Here is a 12,366-nt window from a genome sequence, read left to right on the forward strand (position 1 = left end):
CTCCCATAGACTCTATACCTTGGGACGGGACTAGTCCCAAAGACGTTTTACTAGGACGGGATCCCTCCCGGAGACGCTTACCTTCACTTTTCTCTCCAATTAATTTTTAAAAATATATGATTTTTTAAAATCTTAATATTATACATTTTTATGTTCATACTAATACTAATTGTAAAAAAAATATTTTTTTTAAAATTATGATATATTTTTTTTTATTTTTAATTATAAAAAATTATTCTATCTCTTTTCAAAGAGACACGTCCCAAAACTATTCCATGGCGGGACGTGTTCTAAAGACTCTAACCTTGGACGGGACCCGTCTCTGACGTTTTATCATCTAATATAACCAGAGTTTATAAAGTAGCGTTCTACAAGTAGCTCGCCACTATATCGCTCTATATTTTTTGGTAGCGATAGCTAATAACGAGCTTTTTGCGCTACTTGGCTACTTTCAAAAAATATAAAGAATGTAATTGTAAACATGAAAATTTAAATATAATATAATTATTTATGATTTTTATTTATTATTTAATTTTGAATTTGTAATTTATATTTTTAATTTGTATTATGTAATTTAATATTTATATATCAATTTGTAATTTATATTTTCAATTTTTAATTTATATTTTATATTTTCAATTTGTAATTTATATTTTCAATTTGTAATTTATATTTTCAATTTGTAATTTATATTTTCAATTTGTAATTTAAATTTTCAATTTGTAATTTATATTTTCAATTTGTAATTTATATTTTCAATTTGTAATTTATATTTTCAATTTGTAATTTATATTTTCAATTTGTAATTTATATTTTCAATTTGTAATTTATATTTTCAATTTGTATTATAGACTTAAATCATCTGGTGTGAATGATTTAAAATGTCATCGCAAATGGATATCGAAATCGATGTAATTGAGTTAGACAATGATAATATTAATGAAGCGGAAGGTACCCTGGAAGTGTTCTCGTTAACAATAATACAAATTTTTTATTTCCAAAATTTAAAAAATATTTTCAAATTAATGTCTAAACAAAAGGTAGATAAAAATTTATTTGCTTAAAATGTTGAAAAAATATATCCTCAAATAAATCTAGTAGCTATAACGTCAAAAAACACGTAAAGGTGATTGTCATTTTTAAATTCTAATGGTATTTTTATTTTGTAAGAATGTTCATGCCAACAGTTTTAAAGAGATAGAAAAACATCTTAATAATTTTGATATAGGGGAGATTACATTCAAAACCAATTCAATTCAAACTTAATTAATTAATAATAGTGCACATGCCAATATTTCTCAGAAACTGGTCGTTAAAGTCACTGTCGATTTTATAATTGATACAGTTCAGCAATGTCATTGTTTGATAATTCATCATTTACCATGATGATACGAACTCTATCCCCTCCTAGTGATTAAGATAGCAGATAATTTTGAAGTGATGAAAGATGCTTTAATCGATGAATCTAAAGATCAACGTGATTGGCTCATGGTAAAAGTGAATAGACGAATACCAAACTTAGATGCTCTATTTAGAACCAAAAACGACTTCCACTGATAATTTTTTGAAAGGTTTCCAATATAATAGAAAATCCCCTAGATGCCTTTTTTAAATCTAAAAATACTCAAATGATTACTTTTTATAATTTTTCTTATATTGAAAATATTTATATGAAATTGAATACTGCCTTTACCTCAGGTATTTGTGTTGAGGAGATTATTTAGTAAGGCAAATCTTATACTTTTTGATCGTCGCTCTAGACTTGGGGATGATATTATGGAAATGATTTTATTATTGAAATGTAACAAAATAAATAAAAAATAAATATTATCATAAATAGTTATTTTTATTACATTAATTTTAGTCTTTTTACATAAAATTTTTTATAATCAATAACTAACTATATTTAAAATTTGATTTTTGTGGATTAAACCAAAAAATATTTAAATTTTTTTTTATAAAAAGTAGCCAAAGCTACTGTTATAGCGAACTTTTTTTTGATGAGTAGCGTTAGCAGTCGCGCGCTACCTTTTTAGACAAAGAGAGATAACGGTAGCGCGCTACTTTTTAAAGTAGGGTTTAACAACTCTGAATGTAACCCATCCACTTAATCCCTATCAACTAAAAATATTTTTTCATTTTTCTTTAAATTTAAAAAAAAGTATTAGTTAGTATATCTTCCGGACAACCCAACCATTCTGCCTCCATCCAAGTTAGTATAAAATTTAATATTTTATCATCCAAACTTGAAGTTTTATTTCTAACTTGCAAAAATATAATTTAAAACTTTAGAAAATGATACACTTAGATATTTTTTTTTAAAAAAAGAAAATGATATATTACAAATGTTTCAATGATACCTTTACCTTACAAGTAGGCCTCCAGAAAACTGAATTGTAATTATTCGTCGGATAATTTTTCAATTTATTATCCGTATTCATAAATTTTTTAATCAACACCGAATAGTTTTCAGAGGCTTACTCGCAAGCTTTAAATGATACTCTGCAATATACTAAATCTAAAATTATTTATAAAAAAACATATAAATAATAGCTTTGCCTCCAAAAACTACGCATTTTGATTGAAGATAGTGACCAAAATCGTAAGTTGAATATAATTAAGACCATTATTTCCTGCTTTAACTAACGGCGTCAGCCGGCATGGCATGATTAGCAGGCCTAGATTTAATTCGCCCGCCTCTAAAATATTCTCTAATTAAGCAAAACACGTTTTTTTCCCAGAGAACGCCTAAATATGACTTAGTCAATATTTATATAATTTGTTGACTCATTTAATTTAGGTCATTATTTGATGAATGACAAATTCCTTATTTTTAAATTGAAATTCGCATTCTAAGTTTCTAGATATTTGCTTCACGCATTTTTATATTTTTTCAATATTACGGGCTGAGTTGGATCAAATATCGCTTTAAAATTTTTTTGGCATAAGTTTTTTTTAAAAATTGTTATTTCACCTAAATTAATTATAGTTATCATCAATTTTATTTGTTTACGCTGAGTTTAAGTCTGTTTATAGTCTAAATTTATGTTTGATTATATATATAATGATGTTTTCCTATGACACCTTCTTATTTTTCGAAAATAAATACCTTGGGTCAACAATAATTATGATTAATTAGTTACGTTAATTTTATTTTGACAATCCAATAACGAAATTGTAAATTTAAATATTTTCTGATTAAATTTTTTTTGAATAACATTTAGTCAAATATCTGGGACTTTTAGCAATGGCAAAAATCCTAAAATCCTACCCTAAAAATGTTCAAGCACACAAGGATATCGTGTTAAAGTGTTTAGACGATAAAGACGATTCTATTCGAATAAGGGCGCTGCATTTATTATACGGCATGGTTAAAAAAATTTATTATTATTATTTTTGCAATAATTTCAAAATGAAACCTGAGTATTAAATAGTTATAACTCTCTTTTAGTGCTCCGTTTGCGTTTTGCCGTTAAAAATACGCAAGGCCTTCTTTGTTTAAATTGAGATTGCCTTTTTATTTTAAAATATTGTCGATTCAAAATAAAAGAGATGATTTTTTATAAATTATATTATCATCTGCCTTTTTATTTCATGAATTTCTAAATATTCTATTTTAAAAGGTAAGTTAATTTGTTACATTTTATATAATATTAAATTAAATTTATAAATAATTAAACAACTATGAAAGAATATTTAGTTTCCACCCCCTTATTCTGATTGACAAGATTTTGTCGGCTTTCTTGCAAAAAAATTGAGTTCAGAACTGATCGTAGAACAAAGTGAAAAATGAATGAATAAAAAAATTATTGAAATGGCGGTTTTTTAAATGGTCTCCAGGCGGTAATTTGATTAATTTGCACCATTTTGAAATGCATTATTCGCGTTTGCAGCGCTCAATTTGTGCGCATAATTAAATCTTTACCGCTTTTTAAAGTTTTTAAGCTTTTATGTTTTTTAATCTGGTTTTTCGAACATTATTCACTCGAAATGGTTTACATTCTCTTATATTACACTTAATTTATTTGTATACATTTTTGTCAACATAAATTTGATATTTTTACATGATAATAATTTTTTTATTTAAAAAACATAATTTGATAGGTAAATAAGAAAAATTTGGTGGACATAAGCAAAACATTACTTACTCACCTGTGTACTAATGAAGGACCGCAATCTTACAAGGATGATCTCCTGAAAAATATAATCAACGTTTGTAATCAGAACAATTATCAATACATCACCGATTTTGAATGGTTTTTAAAATATTAAAAAAATTTTTTTTTGTATTTTGTTACACTAAAAAGTTAACTGCATTCCGTCTTAATATTTCTACTTTATTTTTTTTAAATATCAAGGAAAGAAAGTAAATAAAAAAAAGATAAGGGAATACTTTTGAGCAAATTTGTTAATATACTCAAAATTGCCCCCCCCTCATTCCAATTAATGACATTAATTTACTTTACATCACTGTTTAAACCTGATCATAACTTCGATTCATGGAAGATTGATTTATTTTTTTTAAAAAAATCAATAATTACTAATAAAAGGTACCTCAACGTTTTAATAGAGTTTAGTAAATTGGATACTCCCAAAAACATCGATCTAATCGCCTCACAATTGCTTGACGTCACTATTAGAGTGCCATCTCTTAGAAAATTTTCTGTCAATCAAATGGTAAAAACTTAAAAAAAGTTTTTAACAAAGTTTCTATTGCGTTTTGAAAAGAGAATGCTAATATTTTATCAGCGAAGAATTATAGCAGTGCTTAGTAAAAAAGATGGAAATGACAAAAATAAATAAATTTACTTAAAAAAAGCAGACGATATTATTCAAATTTCATTAATTATTGAAATTTTTTGTAATGTTTTTGTTTATTTGTTTAAAATTAACAAAAGGAAAAGTTATTGGACAATTCTCATCTCTTTTCTAACAAAGGAACGCATAAAAGAATGTCCGAATTATTATATGTCGTGGCTTACATTTGCGGAGAATATTCTCAGTAAAATTTCATTTAAATATATCATTTTAAAATTGTTTTGATCCATGAAACTTTTATTTAATGCAATTTTTCTTCCGTTTTCCGCTTTTAATGTTCCCATATATAACCATCTCCAATTAGAGTTTCCATTTCGGGTCCCATAATATTATATTACGTTACGACGAGTCTATAGTAAACGTGTTTTGTGATTCTTCACAGCATTAATAATTTTTGAAATATACCTCGCAACACATATTTTTTAAATTTTATCTTAGCGTTTTCATCATTTCACTCTATATTTATAAATTATTAGCTTGATTTTATAAATAACGCGGCGTTAAATACCGCACCACTTGAACAAACGCGTTAACTATAAATTCGTCCTTACCTTTTGATATAAATAACTGTAACTATTATTAAAATTAACAATGAACGTTTATAATTAATGCTCCTCAGACCCCCCCCCCCCCTCCCCCATTTTACAATGCTTTAGTTACAGTGTATTTAAAAAAAAACAATATTATTTAAATGACTTGCATCATTTACCCGAATCAAAAGATTTATTAAAAAAATTATTCAATAAATTATACATTTTTTAAAAAAAAATTAATATTATATGTATTATAGATATATCGAAAACCCTGAATTAGCCCTCAAAAACATGATAGACCCGAGGGTTCTTTTGCTCACTCATCCCGTCCAAGCTGTTTTTTTGCTAAACGCTATCAAAGTTTATGGTAGGATTTTTAAATCCACGCTGGAAAATATTAACCCCCTCCAAAAAGGGGAGTACCAAAATCTGGAATCATCCAATAACGATTTTATGACCGACCTCAACGGTAAAGATAATGACGAACCAAGGTGGTCGGTTTTGTCGAGCTTTGGCCGAGACGCCGCGAAAAAATTAGAACATTTTTCCCAAAGCAATAGCGTAGAAGTCCAAGAGAGAGTAACTTAAATAAATCCTCCCCGTTTTATAAGGGTTTAACGCCATGCCAAAACTAATTTTTTTGAGTTTAAAAATAAATAAATAATGTAAGCGACTTAGATGGAACCCCAAAGGAAACGATTAACCTTACCCCTGGTTGAGTTTAAATTGATATCTTAAATAAAAACATTATTACTCTTTTTTTAAGGCTCTTTCCTTTATGCGCATATTACAATACATCCAACGATGTGTGGAAGATAAAAACGTTAGATTATCGGACGGTGACTTAATTTCAAATTTATTTAAAGGTGATATGAACCCGGTGGCTCTCAAGGCTCAAAAGAAAGTTCCTATTCCAGAAGGGTAATTTAGGAAATTTTTATTTTGTTGAAATAGAAAAATCATTTTATTTAAATCGCGTTAAATCGATTTCTATTTCCACACCATGCCATCTATAATAAATAACCTTAATTTGTTAAGACTGGACTTGGAGGCCCCTATTAATCCCGACTTTCAAACCATCTTATCGAAAAAGTCTGGCGACGGCAATTGGAATGCTTATAAGAATCTCGATATATTTGCCGTCGGGATAATGCCCAAGGTCAGCGATGATAAGGCCTATTCTTTCTCCAATTTTTCGACTTCTTCCCGTTCCGAGAGTTCTAACGACGAAAGCAACGTCAATGATATTAGCGTAGCAGATGGCGCTCTTTCTACCGATATGCCCAAGACTAAAATCAAGTTTAAAAAAATTAATTTGATATAATCCGCATTTATCTAGTGGTAATACTTTGAATTATTGTAAGTTTTCTTTATTATTTACCTAATTTTCTTGAATCAAAGTATATTATTTCGTTCTTTTTTATTATTATAGAGAGAATGAGTTGGGGTCATCCCTTATCTCTACCAATAAAGAATTTAATGTTCTTAATCATTCTAGCCAGATGGCATAGGGGTTATCTTAATTTACTCCTACGATTGACTAGTTTATAATAATATAACCTTATAATCTAGTCGATGATTAATTATGCAATTCTTGTGTTTTACTCCAAATGAGATTTTATTTTCATTTTTTTCCCAAAAAATAAATTTTATTAAATTCTTAAATTAATTTTAATCTTATTTATTTTTAAAACTCACTTGTGGATTACTACAAAGGAAGAGGAAAAAATTGCCCAATGAAAAGCATTCGAAAATGGATGACAAGGAAGCTAATCACAAAGAAATGGCCAAAGTTTTTTATTTGATAAATATACTGTATATATTTTTTTCAAATTTAAATTATGAATGCCTAAACCTTATACGCTACCGACTCACGCCTCTTGAGAACTTTCTTTTCCTATATTTTACCAACTTTTAGCACAATTAAATAATAATTAATTCCCGCCGTCAATAAAGGTATCGGCGTATATGGTCTATGTTTGCCCTTTATGAATAAATCAAGAAACAATATTTTAGAAGTTAAAAGTGGGATTATAAATAGTATTTAAGGGTTACGGTAAATTAAAATGAAACCTTTTATAATATTAGGTACTCAATGGCGAATATTTTGATTGTGCATTATAAATAGGGTTTCAAAATGAGGGGGGGGGGCTCAATCTAAAGGAGTTCAAAATAAGAAGGCTGGCATCTTTTTTGATATCATAATCTTTATTAGCACGTTGGTCATAGACCTGCCTAAAGGTGAGTGTGCGTGAATTATATGAAGGCCCATCCTCCATATAATTATGCCGATTTTTTTACTCAAGGATACCAACAAACCTTGTAACCCATGTATGAAGTATATGAGGGTGGAACTGCACCCAAGCCATTTATATATGTTAGTAATGAATATAGCAAAGGAAGAAAAGAATATAAGAATAAAAAAAGGTCCTTCTTTTCCAAATAAAACTTAATTATTTTATTTAATCAATTTTATTTGTAAATATTAAATTCATATAATTGTTTTTTTTTAAAATTTATTATATAAGTATTAGATGTTTTTAATTGTTTAATGATAATAATTAGATTTAAGGGTCAAGCAATAATTTATATTAAGATTTATAAATTAAAGAAATATAAGATAATATAAAATATAATTTAAATAATCAATTACCTTTACCATCAACAGTCATTCGTTAGGGGGTCATAGATTAGCTTCATAATTTTCTTGAACAGACATCTGTTAATACAGCCCATTTAATAAAATCTCAGGAGATATCCATATCTATTAGGGATTTAGTAATTTTACTAAACCAGCTATTTTTATAGGATAGGAATGGTTTTATGAAAAATTTTTCAGGGAAAACTTTGTCTAGTGCTTTATAGATTATTATTTGGAGCTTGTCTGAAGATATGACCCATTAATTCAATTTTTCTATATTCTATTAGTTTGTACACTGGAAGACCACATCTAGCCGAGAGGATTCTGTTAGAAGTGTTAAATGGATGAAAGGTTTTGGTTGTATATCTTAAGCATTTGTTGATAAAAGATTGTATCTTCATATTATAAGAAAGGCATAGACCATGTTTCTATTCCATAGAAAAGTGAGGAAAGTATTAGAATTTTAAATAATCGGATTTTTAAAGGAATGAATAATTGATTCAAGGACCAAATTTTCATAAGAGAGCGATATTTGAATTTAGCTTTGTTTATTTTGTCTATTATATCTAATCTTGTTTGGCCTTTATTATCGAGGATAACTCCTAAATATCTCATGTAGTACTTCATTAATATCGAAATTATTAATTTATCATGGGTGGATGTAGAAATAGATGTTAGTACTTTAGTTTTTTTGACACTTGGATGTAAGCCAAAAGATCTTGCTTCGATGATAAAAATGTTAACCAAATGTTGTTTGGGCATAGAAGTTGCAGTTAAACATATATCATCTGCAAAGGCTAAAATGTTTATATCTTCAATTTATAATATTTCAGTATAAGAGGTTTTAACATTTTTAATAATAAAGTTTATAATGAAGTTAAAGAGTGATGGGGATAAAACACAACCTTGTTTTGGTCCTATATTGACTGGTATTTTTTGAGATTTGAGATTGGTGTGAATAATTAAAAATAATTTTGGTATAAATTTTTTAAAAATTTTAATAAATGAGAAGGAATTCTTATTATCTCTAAAGCAGCCCATAATTTCGAATGAATTATAGAGTCAAATGCTCTTTTAAAGTCTAAGGTAGCAATAAAAAATTGATTTTTCTTAATTTTGGCTCTTTCGATTCGAATTTTTAGGGCTATAATAGCTTAAAGGGCATTATGACCTTTTCTAAAAAAAACTATTGAGTCTAGGTAATATGGTTCGATAATAGGTTTTAATCTATAAAATGATATGGGTAAAAACTTTGTATATCACAGAGTTTAGTGATATACTTCTCCAGTCTTTAAGAAATTTTGGTTTTTTTTAGAGAAATTGAATAAAATAGCTGAGAGCCAATCTGACAGAAAAGTACCTTCATACCAAACTTTCGTCATAATTGGGAGAAGAATTTCAACAGAAAGTGGAGCATCTATTTTTAGAAATTCACGATAGATACCGTCATGACCACATGCTTTATGATTTTTTAGTTTATTTGTAATATTAATTATTTCCCTTTTAGTTGGAGGCAGCAATCTATTTGTGTCTAGGTTAGGGAGATGTGTAAGTTGAAGGATTGGAGATAAATGAGGGTAAGAAGAAGGGAGATATGAGGTAGAAGGTAATGTATTTAAGGTAATGATATTTGGTGATATAAGTTGAGAGGTGGAAGGTAATAGGTTGTATAAAGGGAGAATATTAGAAGTAGAAGGTATTGATTGAATATTTGTAGTATCATTTAGTAAGAGAGAGGGTTCGTTTATGCTAAACATGTTCATATAGTAAGATGTCAATAGGTTCATTTGATCATGTGTATTTGTAATGATTTGATCATTGTAAATGATTTTTGGGATGAGTTCTTTTTTAAATGTTGTAAAAGGTTTTAGAAGATTGAAGGCTTTATGAGAATTATTAACATTAAATAAATTCTGTATTTCACTAGCTCTTTTTTCAAAAAAAATTCTTTTATCAGATCTTAATTTATGACTTATATTGTAAAATATATAATTTGTTTTGTTTTTCGTATAATGCCCATTTCCAATGAGATTAGCGATAAGATTTTTTGATTCTGGTGAAATCCAGTCTGGATATTTTTGTTTAGTTGGTAAGGAATTTGCAGCTGATTTGATAAAAATTTCTGGAGCATTAATATCAAGTTTTATTTTTTTTTGAATTTTTTATTAATTTTTTTTCTTTTGTACCAAATTTTTTAACCAATTTGCCTGCATAATGTTTAAAAATTATTTTAAGGCTGGTTTGGCTTTTTATTCTTAGATATGGAAAAATGTATATTTATTTTAAGGTAAGAAAAGCAAGACTGGAGGAACAAGCCAACAATCCTCACTATTTAAAAAGCAAACCGATTTCTAATGATAAAGTATATGTATTTTTTTATTGACTAATTAATAAAGCAAAATAAATGTTAATTGATATATTAAATGAATGTACTGTTATTATAACTAGTGTTGTTAAACGGCTCGATTTTTAAAAAAGCCAAAAAGTATTGCCCAAGCCTGGAGATTTTGCTCATAGATGGCAGAAAGGTTTGGATACCCATTTACGAAATATTGAGGCTCGCGTAATATTATTTTGACTAAAATCTTAATCTAAAATCGGCTAAATAGAGACGTTTAACAACTCTAGTTATAATCTATTTATGACTTTTTTAATGAGTCAAAAATTTAACACGCCAAAAGCGCCAAATTTAAGAATAGACTCAATTTTCAAAATTTTAGGAATCGAGACCAGAACATAAGCGGGAAAAATTATCACTGGGATACTATATGCATTTTTTAATATGATGAAATATATATGAACAAACAACCCATAAATGATAGAGCAATCAATATTATAAAAATATTTTAAAAAATTTTTTTACACCCTTTAGCTAAAGATAGTGGATAATCATACCGATATACACGATGCTTACGATGTGTTAAATGGGCTTGATTACATAGGAGATGAAAATGAAGACCGTAAGATAAAATATTTATTTTAATCATTTAGCAAGCTTTTCCCTTAATTACATAGGAATGATTATAGGTAAGATTTGACCAGAATTCTTCTAAAAGTCGAGGGTTGGACAAAAATTTAAATGCAAGGCTCCAATTTATTACTTATTTTATTAGTAACGGAAATGTGTTACGATTTGTCGTGATTGCCGCCTTTTCATTAAGAATTTTGTCAGGAATATAATTGAGATAATATTTCTATTTAGAAGGAAATAATAAATTTACTTTTTTGTTTGAATCACTGATACATTTGCTTCTGTTTTTTTGAGCAATTTTTTATATTTAATTATCTTACCTTTAATCATAATTATGGCTCAGGAATAACCAAATAATCCACTTTCGTTAAAATCCCAAGATTTTTATATTATATAAAATATTTAGTCTACGTTGATCCAACGATCTTTAGATATCGTTGATAATAAGTAGAAAGTGACGCATTACTCGTTACTTAAAGAATTCTAAATATTATATATAAATTTTTTTCCCTATTGATAATAAAAAATAATATTATACAAAAATAATATTTTGTAATAACTTTTTCTTTATTTTTAACAATTGATTTTCATTTTGATCAGATAAACAAGAGCGGTTTAGTGTTCAACACAGCTTTCGCTGTGCTAAGCCAGAGGATGGGAATATATTATATTTAATAAAATTTTATTTAATTTCCCAAAAACTTTTTCGATTGTCTTCACAAGAATCTTCATTCAGTTCCTCATCAATTTTTTTTATCTTTATCAGAATTTAATCTGAATTCATATTTTTACCATCATATGTTCTTTTTTAGATTTGATCAGCTGGACATCGGGCTTGAAATATTTGAATTTCTGCTAAGTGTAGACTAAATGCCCTTAGATTTTTTTTATTGGTGTAAAAAATATATCATACTTGGGCTAGGGCAGAGATTTCATCTGAAGAAATAAGTAAATGATATTAAATAATATAAATTAACATAACTTGATTGATTCAATATTAATTAGATTAGCAATCTTGACTATAAAATTTAACAACAAAAATGTAATAAATAAAATAAATTTGAAAAACTTTGATGGTTGATATGAATTAATAATTCGGCTTAAATTATTTTAAAAATGTTAAATAATATATATATATTAAAATAAAATATTATTTTCCCATATTTTTTAAAAAAAATTTAAAGTAACTTTTAGCATTACCGTTAAAAAAATCGCGTTACTTATTACCTTTTGAAACAAATAATGAATGACGTTCCTTTTCCTCAAAAACTTTACGTTACTTTACAGCACAATACATAAGTAATTATAAGTACAAGGAATTTATTTCATATATATGATATGAAGGTAAGATGTTTGACAAAATACTAGCTTAAAATGACTTGGATAATGGTTATAGTATTATG

General features: G+C 27.2%; 1 protein-coding gene across 1 annotated transcript in view; it reads left to right on the forward strand.

Moving 5' to 3' along the window:
* Positions 1-12,366, forward strand: part of LOC135930406 (AP-3 complex subunit delta-1-like) — a 28,786-nt gene that overhangs the window by 2,409 nt on the left and 14,011 nt on the right. Inside the window, exons 10-21 of the mRNA XM_065467199.1 lie at positions 2,163-2,212; positions 2,554-2,602; positions 3,225-3,370; positions 4,105-4,256; positions 4,551-4,677; positions 4,899-5,002; positions 5,609-5,930; positions 6,118-6,272; positions 6,390-6,650; positions 7,068-7,143; positions 10,280-10,354; positions 10,865-10,952. Of these exons, the coding sequence (XP_065323271.1) occupies positions 2,163-2,212; positions 2,554-2,602; positions 3,225-3,370; positions 4,105-4,256; positions 4,551-4,677; positions 4,899-5,002; positions 5,609-5,930; positions 6,118-6,272; positions 6,390-6,650; positions 7,068-7,143; positions 10,280-10,354; positions 10,865-10,952 (1,605 nt within the window). The remainder of the gene's footprint in view (positions 1-2,162; positions 2,213-2,553; positions 2,603-3,224; positions 3,371-4,104; positions 4,257-4,550; positions 4,678-4,898; positions 5,003-5,608; positions 5,931-6,117; positions 6,273-6,389; positions 6,651-7,067; positions 7,144-10,279; positions 10,355-10,864; positions 10,953-12,366) is intronic.

Source organism: Gordionus sp. m RMFG-2023, chromosome 5 (assembly GCF_954871325.1).
Source record: "Gordionus sp. m RMFG-2023 chromosome 5, tfGorSpeb1-WG-v2, whole genome shotgun sequence".
Lineage (NCBI taxonomy): Eukaryota > Metazoa > Nematomorpha > Gordioida > Chordodea > Parachordodidae > Gordionus > Gordionus sp. m RMFG-2023.